This window comes from Argopecten irradians, chromosome 5 (genome assembly GCF_041381155.1).
Source record: "Argopecten irradians isolate NY chromosome 5, Ai_NY, whole genome shotgun sequence".
NCBI classification, from domain to species: Eukaryota; Metazoa; Mollusca; class Bivalvia; order Pectinida; family Pectinidae; genus Argopecten; species Argopecten irradians.
In genome coordinates, this window is record NC_091138.1 from 45,194,012 (window position 1) to 45,210,214 (window position 16,203).

The 16,203-nt window shown below is 33.6% G+C and overlaps 2 protein-coding genes across 2 annotated transcripts; both read left to right on the plus strand.

Moving 5' to 3' along the window:
• The first annotated feature begins 864 nt into the window (after positions 1-864).
• LOC138324605 (glycoprotein-N-acetylgalactosamine 3-beta-galactosyltransferase 1-like) lies at positions 865-5,740 on the plus strand. Its single transcript, XM_069269657.1, has 5 exons — positions 865-965; positions 1,963-2,163; positions 2,566-3,077; positions 4,155-4,304; positions 5,304-5,740. Exons 1-5 carry the CDS (start codon positions 944-946, stop codon positions 5,451-5,453), a joined length of 1,035 nt encoding a protein of 344 aa, XP_069125758.1. The 5' UTR covers positions 865-943; the 3' UTR covers positions 5,454-5,740.
• A 3,300-nt stretch (positions 5,741-9,040) lies between these two features.
• On the plus strand, positions 9,041-11,224 carry LOC138324454 (glycoprotein-N-acetylgalactosamine 3-beta-galactosyltransferase 1-B-like). Its single transcript, XM_069269519.1, has 2 exons — positions 9,041-9,110; positions 10,668-11,224. The coding sequence occupies exons 1-2, from the start codon at positions 9,041-9,043 to the stop codon at positions 11,222-11,224; spliced, it is 627 nt and encodes a 208-aa protein (XP_069125620.1).
• Positions 11,225-16,203: the final 4,979 nt, after the last annotated feature.

Here is a 16,203-nt window from a genome sequence, read left to right on the forward strand (position 1 = left end):
TAATGTGAGTAAAAATTAACTGCATATTACGACCCAGAAATGAAAGACGTTATATAAAATGTAAGATATATTCTCATACTCTATCAAATACGCGGGTTTTGAGATCCCAAAACGACGTGGATGAAGTACCATTTATCGTCGATTAGTCAATTATCCGGTGATTATGACATCATCATTTGACGTGTGTTTTTGGGACGTTTTATCTTGATCTGCGCACGGTGGAAAAATTGACGGTAAATTGTACTTTACCCACGTCATGTTGAGATCTCGAAACCCCCTTGAAAGTGATTGATCGCATTCTGTGAAGCGCCTAACAAAGAGAATTCTCAATTTAGTATATCAAGATTTAACCACATATTAATATGGACGCCATCACTGAATAAAATAAATTCGCTGGATATCAACATTCATTGGGAAACATTTTGTAAATTTTTTTAAGTAAAAACTAACCCACGGTCACCATAAATGTAAAAGTAAACATCAGAGATCTTAACCCCATCTTTATGTGGACTCCATTATCGAATTTCGCTGGATAGCACAACATTCACGGGGTAACATTTTGTATTTCTTTACTAAAAAAACTAACCCACACTCACTTTCATCATAGGTGCGAGAGTAGACAACAAACATCTTGAACCCGTCTTTATGTGGACTCCATTATCGAATTTCGCTGGATAGCACAACATGCACGGGGCAACATTTTGTATTCCTTTACTACGAAAACTAACCAACCCTCAATTCATCATTGATGCAAGAGTAAACACGATGAACATGATATGATTATGTTATCGATTTAGTTGTCCCGTCGTGAGATTAAATAAATTATGTAAGTGTATGGAATAAATCGAAGTTCATATCCACATATGGCATACAGAACCTTTCGCCAAGACATAATAAATTTGAAGTTCTAAAATATATTTTGAAGGATCAAATTCTTGGAAGAATGAACGGAAGCGGTAGAAGTGGTGAGTAAATCAATTAGAATTATATATTAACTCATTCCTCCGTTCCTTAGTTGAGGGATACTGGCTGGTCCATCCTAAATGATATCGAAACAAATAGAAATTGTTTATACAGGTATGCATGATCCTATTGTGTATACTTATAAAGTCTATAATAGAAAAATAGAATAAATTAAAAGACTGTTTTGATCGATGTAAGCCGAATGATAAAGGATGATTAGCACTTTTGGCCGTTTTCCGTCCACTCAGGGATAAGAAAAAATGTATGAAGATACCTTAGGATCAGCTGCATGTTGTATGCTATTCAAAACATTCGAGAACACTCTAGTAGAATTTTTTCTTGCATTTCCAGCAGATAGGGTTTTTAATTTCAGTTCAGATGAAACGTTTAAGGTTATATCGACCTAGTTAAACATTTGTTCTGTTTTAGCGTTAAAATCTTAAACATATGATTTTGTTGAAAACTTTCAATTTGCCACGATTAAATAGATTGAGATTGATGTTTAGTACTTCGTGTGGATCTTACCATAACCTCCTTAAGATTATTATGTCCTAGGGTCATATTGGCTTGGTGATGGGTATAAATTAGGTCATATTCTATAAATAGTATCGTCTGTCAACTAAGCTTCTTCTGTTTCTGTTTTTTAGGTTTATTAATAATTCAAGCCTACAGTGTATTAAGGTATATTGCCCCAAGATTATCGAAAAAGGCGACTAAATTTGAGATGGCTACCAAGATCAAAATTTATTGGATTTCTGTCTTATGTCAGAAGCATTATATATAAAGTTTGTTTATCTTTAGGATTTTTTTGCGACCATCTTGAATGTAGGCTTTGCACGCTTTGATATTAGACATATATCTGAACTAATCTATGTTGTATGTATTTTGCAATAATATGCTGCACTCTATGACTTCCACTCTGTTGATTGATCCGGTGTATATGAGTGTGCTGTATATTTCTATGTCTATACGTTTGTTGTGTGGTCCTATATTCTTTAGTGTGTTGTGTGGTCCTGACATTGGTGTACGTAATCCTGTTACTGGTCCTTACTCGGAAGTACAACCGCGACTCCATTCTTACTGGTCTGTCTACCCGTGGGTGTGTTTGTCCTAATGTGTCGACTGTGAGTACCAAGCAACAAACATTAACCTGGAAGTCTGTACTTCCACGGACGGAGACGGGCGCTTCATTCCATCAAAGTAGTAAATACAGTATTTATTCATCTATCGATATATATACATACAAAATAAAACTGTTTTGGACTGAAAAACAAGTTTAAAGCTTATAGAAATTCCTTTCAAAGATTTAGATATCATTAAGAGAAGATTTGTATTTTTGGGCACCTGCTTTCATCCTAAATACGACAAATTCAATGCTGTGGTGAAGAAATAATATTCAGTTATAAAAAATATAATCGTGAAATCGTGATTTTTTTCTTTGTTAAAAGTAGTTGTTGGTTTGGCAGTAGCAGTTAAGCTTAGCAGTGGATACAAAAATAACAAAACATTTCTCATTACCAGACAATTTCATAATCTACATTGTACACATAACGAAAAACATACAAAATATCTTACCAATATTTTCCCCGTTTGCAGCAATAGTTGAAGACGATTCAGTGGCGCGTTACCTTGAACAGAATGTGAGGGTTTTGTGTTACATCATGACTAACCCGGCTAGTCTGGACACGAAAACGGTGCACGTGAGGGACACGTGGACTAAACGTTGTAACAAAGTTCTTTTTATCAGTTCTGTAACAAACACGTCGTTTCCAACCATAGGCGTCAACATCAGTGAAGGTCGCAACCATCTTACTGGCAAAACAATGAAGGCTTTTGAGTACATCTATCAACATCATTTCGACGACGCTGATTGGTTCCTTAAGGCTGATGACGATACTTACGTCATAGTGGAGAATCTACGGTATTTGTTAGAACCATATTCTCCGAATGATCCTGTGTATTTCGGACAACATTTTACGCCTTATGTCAAGCAAGGCTATTACAGCGGGGGAGCCGGATATGTGATGAGTAAGGAGGCACTACGCAGACTCGTTGTCAAAGGAATTCCTTCCGGAAAGTGTAAGATAGATGGATACGGCGAAGATCACCATCTGGTAATTTCTCTTTATTATAAGCATGTTTTACTTAGAGCTTCTATGAATAATGGTCTAGTCGCCACGTAAACTAGTCATTACTTACTGCAAACTTTCTTTCGCAAGCGATTTTTTTGTCAATTTCGCGATCCAGTTGAATTCGCGAAAGTTTTTATCCGCGGATGAATATCTACATCGACTATATTGATAGGAATTATCGTTCATTTGTTTTAAAAATCCGCGAATATTAATCTTCGCAAACTTATTTTGAAATGAAAATCGCGAAATTTAATAACCGCAAACATTTACTAAGGCCCCAGTTTCATCAACGTTCCTGAACTTTTAGGAGTTCCTTACTTAACTTAAAATCCCGTTAAAGTGTCACAGAGGTTCAGGAAAGTTCTTAAACTTATGATTTTATCGTTAATTTATATTATGATTTCCTATGAAGAATTTTAAGTTTAGATATTCCTTGAATTAAGGAGTGTCGATGACGGGGACCAGGAAAACGTTTCACCATTTAAGACATATGGTAGTATATTCATAACGTTTAATATGCCAACATGTCACCACTTATGTCACAAGACAGACTCTCTTTTTTCAACGCTTACCTAATTTCATGACTTTTGACGCGGGGTAAAAGCGTAATTAATCGTATTATTAAGGTAACTCGATCACATGTCCTTTCTCTAATTAGTAAACATGTCGAAATTTTGAGGGTAACCGTTTGTGCTATTAAACAGTCGCGATTTAATCCTCAACCGATACCAAATTAAAGGACATCTTCAATCTGTGAATGCGGTTTCTATTTTCTGTCTAGAAAAAACACATATTATCGACAGTTTTTATCAGAAAATGTAACGCATCAAAACCTTGTTTGACAAATCGGGCATTTTCGGGATTGGCAGTAGGGGTTTGGTGAGCCTCTTGCTATCTATATAACAGAGCTTCTGAGTTGAAAACGTTCTTATGCATGAGACTTTTGTGATATCTTTGAGTATTTTTGTTATCCTATGGAATGATTAGCTTTTTAGAAAGAGGTTTGTATCAGACTTTTCTTTCTGTATGGCGCCATATTGTATCCTGTTTCGATCTCAGGGTGCTTGTATGCAGTATGTTGGCGTGCGAACGACTAACAGCACAGACTCGTTAGGACGGAGTCGATTCCACTGCTTCACTCCCTGGAAACACCTGATGGGGCCGTATCCGGAATGGTTCAGACGTTACGATGCTAACGGAGCTAATTATGTAAGTGAGCCACAAACTATCATTTCATTAACACCGACCAGTAAGTTTTTTATTATTATTATTTTCGCAATTATTACTGTTCTTTTTAACTTAGAATTATATCATTTTATTCATAATTATCTTAACATAAACACATTATTTTTTCAATGTTAATTATCCTGTAAAGTAAAATTTCTGAGTGAATTTGCGATCCGCAATTTCAGCAAAATTCGGGTCGCAAATTCACCCAGCAATTTTACTTTGACAGGATAATTTACTTTTAAAAAATAATGTGTTCAAACTCAGCCATATGCATTGACTGGTCACATGTAAAGAAGTACATTTGTTGATATTCCACAATAATAATTTCCTTCCCTAGCATGATCAGTATAGTGTCAAAGTGAAAAAGGGGAGGTAACTAGCAATTGATAATATACATTCAATTTTTAAATGTATTCCATTTCTTTTCTCCATTTGTTGCCTTTGTTGTTTCCTTGGCATTAGTATTGTACAGTTCTGTAAATAAAGTTTTGTAGCATAATCCAATAAAATATCATAATTAAAAGGCTCAATAAAATAGAGAAAGTTCATTCCGATAGTATTTCAGATATATTTTCAATACCATATTCCACTCTCAATATATATATTTTAAAGTGTAAAGATGCTGTGCGGAAAAAAATAATGAAGGTTAAAATGTCTAACAAAAACTTTAGAAATTTAGAATTTACTTCAATCGTCCTTACATGACCATAGCTGTTAATAGGACGTTAATTAATCAAACAAACAAACAAACAATCAATCGGATTAAAATACAGATCACCATTATACACTACGTTATTGAACGTATTGTGCGTAATGTATAATAGTAGTCTATATAAAGATTTTTTTTTTTTTTTTTTTTATCATTATCTTTTTTTATTTATTTTTTATCTATTTTAAAGCATGTATATCATTTCATTCACAAGTACCTTTGCAACAATACACAATACACATATACATGTAATTACATCATCATTTCAGGGTCCGGACAGCGTCAGTGACTATGCTATTTCCTTCCACTACGTTCCTCCCTGGCTGATGTATGGTATGGAATATCTAGTGTATCACTTACGACCGTACGGCATCAAAATGGAGGAAACAGAGGAGGAACATCGACAATTGGACATTTAGACAACTTATGAGGATAATTGAGTTGTTAAAAATATTTGGTGGAACATTGCGACTACTTAAAATACTTTTAATAACTACAAGTGTACACTGTACTTATGACAACGTTATTGATGCGGTATGATTAATGGCTTTTTCATTGCAGAACGATTATAATTTTGTGCTTTGCGTCTAGAAATTACATTATTAAATACTTGTTAGGGTATGATCAAGTGTAACAAGTGTCACCTGTTTCAACTGATGTTTATACATATTACATGGATGCAATATTTTTTTATGAAAATAAAGAAAATGAGTAAATTTATTAGCATTGATAATCATAGCGGAAGTTTTTTTCTCTTTACAAAACAATACGGTGGTGCAAATTACAAACATTCAGTAACAATAACACACAAAATAAAAAAAAGTTGTCTAAAATTAAAATGAAAGGAGACACATGTAACTCCAATTTGAGTATTAGAGGAGAAGAAAACATAAAAAAAGTAATATAATTATTGTTCATCAAGGGTAAATCATAGTTTTACCTTTTCGAGCTTTGAAAAACCAGATGGTAGAATGTCCATATTTTCACTATCTGTTCCCAATTCGCATTCGTTCCAAAAGATGTTTGAAATGAGAGATGGTTGAGATATTGGTTACACAATATAATTGTGATGTTACCGAACCATGCTCATGCTCACCACTAAAGGTGTTAGCAACGTTTTCCGTTTAACCATCAACCACTAATATACATGTATAAATATATAATAATACATAGAAAAAAACAAAACTAAAACAAATCTGCCGTCGATCTCTAACGTTTTCCCAGCTACCGCTGTTCTTCAGGAGACATCTCCTGAAGAACAGCGGATGCTGGGAAAACGTTAGAGATCGATGGCAGATTTGTTTTAGGGTTTTTTTCTATTTAAATTCCATTACTAGGATATTCAACATTTATTTATCATAATAATACATAGATATATAAAACATTAATAGACCTGAAATTCACATTTTTAATCTCAGATATAATGTACTAAATCATCACATATTCCGCATCTATATTTTAACATTCTAATAGTTATTTTTCAAAGTTAACAATTTGTTCACTAAATTACGCGCCAACCCGCAGACTTCTGGCTTGCTATGATGCATGCGAACTTTCGACAAAAATATATTTATAGGTATTCAAAATATCACTACATTTAATAGGGGCTAAAATATCATTGCGAATTTATGGAACGACTTGCTGGTCAAGACTTGTATGATGAAATCCAATATGAAACGAACATTAATTTATAAATTAGATGTTAGCTCCTGTTAGAGATAGTTTGTCAAATGTAACAAGCTACACAACATTATACGACTCAACATTAACACTTTAACGCTTTATTAACGCGTATATAATACTTCGCGTCTTCGATACTTTTAATCAAATTCGCGAATACTTAGATTCAGAATCATAGTTTTAAACTGACAAACGTTTTCTACAATCATTTGAAGTCGTGTTCGAGGTATCTCGCTAAATTACTTGTAGATGCTCCACCGCCGACACAGCATAAATCATCCCTACCATTTGAACAAAAATTATGTTTTATCGTGTATATATGTGTCTAATTAACACAAAAAAAATGCGTATTAGATAATTTTTATTTTACTTTTGGTACATGCACAATCAGTACTTCATTCCATAGTGGCGTTAATTTTATTTGGGATGCAATTTTTTATTTTTATTTTTTTTTTTTTTTTTTTGTATCTCGAAGTAAAATAAGAAGCTCAAACTTTTCATCGATACTGATTCATCCGCTCCTGTTAAAGGTAGAGAATAAATACTATTCGTCTGCGGTGGAGCATCTTTAAGTGATTTACTTTAAATAGCAATTAGTCACTCGAAAAATGTGTGTGAAATGAAAATGTTTCCAGTGACTTCAACTCGTTCGATTATCATTTCACACACGCGAAACAACGGGTAAAAAGTCAAGAGTCTTATTATCAAAGGAAACAGATGATAAACAAAGAATTGTACAACTAAACGAAAAGGTCATCTGTAATATTAATATATAAAAGCTGTATAATATGTAAGTATATTCAAACATACACCAAATCATCTGATAATCATGAATCTATCCATGCATGAGTCTATCGTTAGGACAAGTCTATATGTAGGTAAATACTAGTACATTGTATACACAATGCATTTATTGTCGAGGTCTAGTAACTGTACTTTACATAATAACTAAACGATCATTTTGCAACATTTGTGTTAAGTATTTCGATCTCCTTCAAAATAAACTCGTTATTAACGGTTCCATGACCGTATATAAGACATCGATTCGTCACATATGGGTCGTGTGTGCCAGTGTGTTTTTTAACCCAAAGTAACAGGTTGGTGAAACGTATTTTTATATACACGTCCTTCATCTACATGTGAAGATAGATAAAGCCTATGAACTTTCGCCGTTGACTTGTTAGGGAATCTGCACTAAAGGATGTACCCTTGTTGTAAAAATGGTAAGTTGTTACCTGAAAAGGAAGTAGACATTCCTGTGTCATTTTAGATTCATTTTTTACCATTATTTGTTTTGTTGAATTATGTCTACTTATGTAAATAATGTTAATTTGATTATCTAAAATTTTATCAAAATTATCTTTATTTTATATTATTACTTTAAGATGCTGCATTACCGACAAATGGCAAGTTTTACCTAACAAACACTGGAGCAGATAAATTTAGTATTTGATTATCAGTAACAAAAGTTATTTACTTTAACTATTACCATCATTGAAAAGTTTCAGTTTCTTATTCTATTGGAATATAAAAGTATTTTAAAATGAATAATAAATTGCATACCGAAAACGATACATGACACTATGTCCTATATGGAATGAGGTACTGAATGTTAAGACAACAAAAGCAAATCAAATTGTATTTTTGTGTTAATTAGACATATTATATACACTATCAAGCATCAGTCTTCATTCAAATGATGAATATCATTTATGCTCTGTTAGCGGTGGAGCATCTTTAAATATGTTCTACAATTCTCAATGGTTAATTCACGGTCACGTGGAAGTAAATAATAAACTTACCATAGCTGTGTATCCATTTTATCAAAACACTGATTTGATATTAAAATAGTGATGTCATAACATTTGATTTAAACATATTTTATTGTGCAATTTTTATTTACAATGGGATTGGGCACAAGTTATCCAACTTATATGAAGCCCTCTCCCTACAATACTCAGTAGCACTATATCCTATATGGAATGAAGTACTGATTGCACATGCACCAAAAACAAAAATGATTTTATATTACTTTTTGCGTTAAATATACACATATAAACACGATTATACATCAGTATTTGTTCTAAAGAGTGTCTGTGGGTGGTTGAGCATCTTAAACATCTAATACAAGTGGATATCCCCCTCATTAATTAATAAAATACATTTATCATCGCCAGTGTGGATTTGCGTGTTGGTTACATTTGTGTATGGAGCGGTGCTGCTATTTTTGAATATCACGTACAGCTATAGTGCTGGGTCCGGCTCGACCATTCGATCATCCCAACACCAGCAATGTATATGTCCTAATATATCCAGGGCGAATAACATGAAAGAAGACCAGCAAATTCTGGAACCTCAACTCTGGATTGGGAAACCTGATTCTTTATTCCATACAGGTAATTAATGGATCAGGGAAAAACTGCATCTTAATTCCATTAAAGTAATCAATACATAAGGGAAAACTAATTCTTCATACAGGTAAGTAATTGGTAATGGAAAACTGATTCTTTATTTCATACAGGTAAATAATGGACAAGGGGAACTTATTTTTTTCCAAACAGGTAATTAATGCATACTAGTAAGAGAAAACTAATTATTCATTCCATACAGGTAAAAAATGGATAAGGGGGAACTAATTCTTCGTTCCATATAGGTAAAAAATAGATAAGGGGGAACTAAGTCTTCATTCCATACAGGTAAATAGTGGATAAAGGGAAATAATTCCTTACTCCATAAAGGTAAACACTGGATAAGGGAAAATGATTCTTTATTCCATACAGGTAAATAGTGGATAAAGGGAAATAATTTATCATTCCATACAGGTAAATAGTGAATAAGGGGAAACAATGCTTCATTCCATACAGGTAAAAAGTGAATAAAGGGAAATAATTCTTCATTTCATACAGGTAAAAAGTGGATAAGGGGAAATAATTCTTCATTCCATACGGGTAAACACTGGAGAAGGGAAAATGATTCTTCATTCCATACGGGTAAACACTGGAGAAGGGAAAATGATTCTTTATTCAATACAGTATAGAGTAGATAAAAGGAAATAATTTCGCATTTCCATATAGGTAAATAGTGGATAAAGGGAAATACTTTTTCATTCCATACAGGTAAATAGTGGATAAGGAGAAATAATTCTTATTCCATACAGGTACGTAATGGATAAAGGGGGATAATTCTTCATTCCATACAGATACGTAATAGATAAGGAAAAACGTGGGTTTTTTCAATAAGGTACATAATGGACAAGAGGAAACTGATTCTTTTTTATCCAAACAAATAGTTGACAAGAAAAAAACTTTCAGAAACGATCGAAGTGATAGAAAACGCATTGTTCGTGTTTGGATTAAAGCCCAGTCTCTAACATTTTTTTCAATTTGAATTTGTTGGGTTTTTTTTCAATGTTGATGTACATGCTGATCACAACTGCACAATCCCATCCAATATAATTAGCTGGGGATATTATAATTATCAAAATCAGATAATTGCTGTCCTGATTACACTATTGGTTGGTTTTTCACAAAAGATCATCTACTGCATATTTGCACAAGCAAGAATGAAACACAAATATGGAGAGAAACGAGAAAATGTAAAGCAGAAAATAAACAGGGTGTTTTAACATGTTTGGTCATGTGTTTTTACATACTTTATAGTGTTGTTCAGTTTCTAAAAGTAGAGTTTCATATGTCCAACTGCTTGCTTAACAAAATGTAAATGTCTTATGTCTTATGTTGAGATGCACAACATTCACAAAGACCAGTGATGAATAACGAGCAGTGAAGAGTATAAATTCTTTTTGTTCCTTATAAAGAGAACAGTTACAAACAAATGAACGATTATATCAACAATTTGGTAAGTTGATAAAACAAACTGTCATCTACAATGTTATTATACATCTAATTGAAGTTTGGTTCACATTTTAATGTGTTATGTTTTATTCCTAACAGGCGAAGATGATACGATTGCGAAACAACTCCACCAGAGAGTTCGTGTGTTATGTTACATCATGACAAGTCCTTCCAACCTGAACAAAAAGGCCGTGCACGTGAAAAACACGTGGACAAAACGATGTAACGAAGTAGTGTTTATAAGTTCGGTCACCAACACATCTTTCCCATCGGTAGGCGTCAACGCAGGTGAAGGTCGGGAGCACCTCACTGACAAAAGTATGAAGGCTTTTGAGTACATTTACAAACATCACTTTGACGACGCTGATTGGTTCCTGAAGGCTGATGACGACACCTACGTCATACTGGAAAATTTACGTCATATGTTAGAGCCGTACTCTCCGAATGATCCTGTGTATTTCGGACAACATTTTAAAACGTTGGTTAAGCAAGGCTACTACAGCGGTGGTGCAGGGTACGCCATGAGTAAAGAGGCTTTACGACGACTTGTGGTGAAAGGTATTCCCTCTGGAAAGTGCACGATAACTGGCTTCGATGAGGATTACCATGTAGTTAGTACAATATCTTTAATATATTATTTTGCACTAAAGAAATAGAAACAGGTACCTTGATAAGGAATGCAGTTTCTTTAGAGTTGTTTAAATTATTTCTATGAAAATGGAACGACACATTGTATAAATGCAATACTGCGATGTCATATAAATAGAATATTCAGTGACTAGACGTCAGCAAACAGTAACATGATGTAAGGATTCGAAAATGGCTTTTCCCACTTGATTTTCGTAACCAATTGTGATGTTGAAATTCTTAAAGAATATAGATCGCTGAAGCTTTGTCATCAAGTTATTTTTGATATTCGTGTTTGGGTCTTGTGGAATTTTATATGAGATTCATCTCAAAGTTTAAAATTGGCTCGCCAAAGCTGTAAGGCTTATTCCATAAAATCAGGTATAAAATAACTTCCTATTTGAAATTATTTTATATGTGACCAGGGTCAGTGTATGGAGTATGTAGGAGTCAGGACAGCCAATAGTACGGACAAACACGGCAGGAGCAGGTTCCATTGTTTCGAACCCTGGGCACATCTGATGGGCAGGTATCCGGAATGGTATCACCGATACGACGCGAACGGAGCCAAATCTGTAAGATTTATCTGTAACTCTCATTTCATTATCAACCACATTGGCACAAATACAATTTGTTTTCGTTTGGCTTGGTTTGATTTATTTTAATGTCATATAAACAACTACGCACATTTAAGGATGTGCTATGTTTACTCTCGAAGGAAAGCCGGAATTCTGCGGGACAACGATCAGCACCAGGCAACTGCCCAGATTCGAACTCGCAACCGAGAGTTAGATATATTGTTATGATATGTCGGTCCAACAACAACAATTAAGACATCCGTAAGAAGATGGAAATAGAACAAGATTGAATTGCAATTTTCAAATTTTGGATACCGCTTCACCATTTTATTTAGTTTTCGAAAACGAGTTATTCCGAAGATTTCTGATACAAATACATTTTTCAAAAGTACGGGTCAATTGAAATGGATTTTTTCCATATATTTTTTTTTCTCGTTTGAAAATTCTGTTTCACAATGTTCTTTTGGCAATCATGAAACGGTTCCGCAAAATCTTCGACCTCCGATCGTCAGAGGGTTAATTGGACTTGGTACACACTTATTCAGACTTTCTATACTAATTCTTACTGTTTGCTGTATCTTGTATTTCTATTGTTGTCTTTATATTACATGATCTTATTTTTGTTCTTTTGCCTTGATGACCAGAACCTTCTACATATTTCACTAAAAAGTATATTATTTTAATCTAGCCACCATAAACTTTTGAACATTTCAGGGTCCGGACAGTGTCAGTGATTATGCTATCTCATTCCATTACGTTCCTCCCTGGCTGATGTATGGTATGGAATATCTAGTGTACCACTTACGACCGTACGGCATCAAAATGGCGGAAACAGAGGAGGAACATCCACAATTAGACATTCAGACCACATAAGAAGATGCAGAAATTAATAAATTATTTTGTAGGACACTATTCCTGACTTTATATGATATTGTCACTCATATTTAAGCTCATTACAGTTTCTGTAGATATGATATACATTTGTAGGTGCTCAGCATCAGGAAGAAAGTGAGCTATATTACACATACATACATATATGTACTGTGGCAGTCCTGACTTAGCTTGACATGTATACCGTCTTTGCACATTATAGAGTTAGCTCCCTTGCGGGTAGGTATCGCTTGTTACGTCATTATTTTGTGAGCGCAAATCACGTCGTTTTCTCCGAAAAGTATTACGTTACGCTCGTAAACACATGACATCACAATAAATGCCTATCCACAAGGGCAGATAACTCAGTAATATGCAAATACGGAATAGAGTGACAGGAGAATAGTTGAAAATGACACCAGTCAAACTATTTCTTGTAACTGAAGCTGAAGTCGTGGGTATAAGGCAAAATGGGTCTTAAAAAGTTGCTGCTTCTTTAGAGGGGAGGAATTCTTCTTCTTCGTAGTCTTAAGTCAAAGGATTGAGAGCATTTAACTCTAGGATGACCAATAAAATGTATTATTATTATATAGTATGTGTATATTATATATTATATATTATATATACAATTCGTATATATTGTAGATATAGTAAAACTTGTTTTATGGGTGGTAATGAGGCTAAAAAATATGTCTGTTTAGGGTTACATTGCCAAAAATAATAGAGTTGGGAAGAATTTTTTTTTTTTTTTTTTTTTAGTGTCTTTCACTCTAAAATGATGGCCGGAAGAGAAGTCTGAGATTGAAATCCCGAATTTTTAATTTTTATTCGTAGAAAAGTGGGGAAAAAATAGGTTTGGTCGGGTAACCCTAAACAGACATAATTTTGTTTTGCCTGATTGGGAAGGACAAGCTTGAAGGGTAAATCAGATCTGTTGCGCTTGCTACTGAAGGCGCTAAAGAGTAACAGATGGCGTAATATATTCATTTTTTACACCATAATGTCATCTGTGTTACTAAAATGCCATAAAATATTCCAATAGACAACGTCGAAAACGTATATGCAATGCAAAAATGTCATATAATATTTTCTTAGATGTTGTTTTAGGGCTGGCCAATTGTGATATTAAAGTCTGTTGTATTACGATAGGATGTCATAGTTATATGTTCATTTGCAACTGATATCAACGATGAAATAGATTGCTCAGACAATGGTTATAAACAAACGATGACAAAGGGCATCCAAAAGCAATAACCAAAACCTTGTTAATTGGCCTCAACGTCCTCTTTCAGGTTATATACAAACCTTGAAATACATCAAAGGAAGGAAAATCTCCTTCTTTACAAAGGAGAACTTTTTTAAAAGGAAGTAGAATCTCTTTCTTTACTAAGGAGAATCTCTTTCTTTACAAAGGAAGCAGAATCTCTTTCTTTACTAAGGAGAATATCTTTCTTTACAAAGGAGAATCTCTTTCTTTACTTAGGAGAATAACTTTCTTTACAAAGGAGAATCTCTTTCTTTACTAAGGAGAATATCTTTCTTTACAAAGGAGAATCTCTTTCTTTACTAAGGAGAATCTCTTTCTTAACAAAGAAGCAGAATATCTTTCTTTAATAAGAAAAATATCTTTCTTTACAAAGGAGAATCTATTTCTGTACAAAGACAGTGGAAGCTCTTTCTTTATAAAAAAAATGCAGAATTTTATTCTTTACAAGGGAGAATTTTCTTTACAAAGAGAAGAATACTTAGTCTAGTGTAAATGATCCAATTAATAACGATAGGTTTTGATGAAAAGGTAAACAAACGCTACCAAGGAAAGTTTCCTTTCAATGTTTTGACGTAAATATCAAAACAATCTTATTATTTCTATAAGTGATTCAAGATTTGACGTGATACGTAGATAATTCTTGAGTGAGTTTTTTGTTACTAGAAAATTCATTTAAATCTTTAGTTAAAAAACATATCAAACAAAACAACAGTTTTATCTGTAATTAAACAAAACATGTTCATAAGATTTGGCAATAAAACTGTCGACAATCAGACTCCAAGCTACGCTAGACTGATTTATAAACAAAACAAATGGTATCTTTGGCAAGAAAATGTCGTTATTATATTGGTTAAATGTTCCCCTAGTCATAATTGTTCATTTGATCTTCATATGTATGTCCGATATAAAGGTAATAATTATATAAGTGAATTGTCAGACTGCAATGGAATCATTTGTCAAGTAATGAGCACTATAGCTTCTTCATTTAATCAATTATATTCGCTTTGCGTCAATTGATAAATGAATAATATTTTACGTGACGTCAGCCTTTTGTCTGGGTAAACAAAATGTGATAGCTAACAAAGAATCAAGTCATGTTATATCTGCATATTATCCAAACTCAATGAAATTAATTAAACAAAAGCATGATAATTATAAACAAAAGGAGATAATTCTGTATCCTGCAGACTCTACATACACAAGCAAATAAATTATATAGAGCATAAAAGCCATACGAATCACCCAAAGTCAAACGTAGCGATCATTCGGTACATTATGTATACGAGGCGCCAAACAGATCTGACTGAATACCACGTAGAAAACACAAGTTGTGTGTCTGAATGCGATATATATTGTACCACTGGCAAAAGTTAAATACTGAGTAACAAACATAGATATGTTTCAGCAACTTAGCAATGAAAGACATGTGCTACATGGAAAATAATGCTCAATATTGATCCCATAAATTTGTCGGCTTCGCCATTTCAGCCGTGAGAAAGACATAAAAAATCCTAAACTTTTGAAGAGGTGCAATGTCACTTGAAGGTATGTGATATCACCAGGGCTGATACGTCATGTATCATGCATATTTTTTTTTTTTTTTTTTTTTTTCTGCAGTCTCCCAAAACGCGCACTCATCTCACACACACGCAACATACATACGCGGGATGCCGGCCTTAAATGACCTTGGCTATTAAATATGACGTCAATCTAATAATTCATCAATCAAACTACTAATTCTGGAAGTTAACGCTGAATAGATATTAATCATGTGCAATGGTACGAAAGGCGGTTCGGTTCAATTTGGTAGACTAAAAATTCCATTATTACGCAAAACATAAGCGTTAAATTATAAAGGAAATCTTTAACGTAACTTAAATAACTTTTTACTCGGTAATAAAATACAGTAAAAGAAAAACAGTACAAATACAAAATTTATTTTTAACACATTTATTAGGGGTTTGAGCTATCAAACGAAAAAAAAAACATTCATAACAACAGGCCAGTGATAGTGAACTAATAACGACGGCGGGAAACGTAAGACGACCCGCGTAATTAAAATAAAAATTAACTTATTCTAATCAACTAAAGGCGTAAAGAATTTTCATTACGGTCTTAATGGCCAGGTTCAACCTTTTTTTACCTCAAAAGTCAGGAACCGCATTGAAGTTCATAAATGTATGGTTTAAGTTTAAGGGTTTAAGGTACCTTCGCGAAAAATATGTTTCTTCGTTTACGAGTACATGTACGTGAAAAGATAGGAAATCGAGTAGGAAGAGGAAAAATACGCAGA

Excerpts from the sequence above, each read along its gene's own strand:
- LOC138324605 (XM_069269657.1), top strand. The coding sequence starts at position 944 with ATGAACGGAAGCGGTAGAAGTG. Across the intron at positions 2,164-2,565 it reads GGGCGCTTCATTCCATCAAA|TTGAAGACGATTCAGTGGCG; the intron begins GTAGTAAATACA and ends TTGCAGCAATAG. Across the intron at positions 4,305-5,303 it reads ATGCTAACGGAGCTAATTAT|GGTCCGGACAGCGTCAGTGA; the intron begins GTAAGTGAGCCA and ends TCATCATTTCAG.
- LOC138324454 (XM_069269519.1), top strand. The coding sequence starts at position 9,041 with ATGAAAGAAGACCAGCAAATTCTGGAACCTCAACTCTGGATTGGGAAA. Across the intron at positions 9,111-10,667 it reads TGATTCTTTATTCCATACAG|GCGAAGATGATACGATTGCG; the intron begins GTAATTAATGGA and ends TATTCCTAACAG.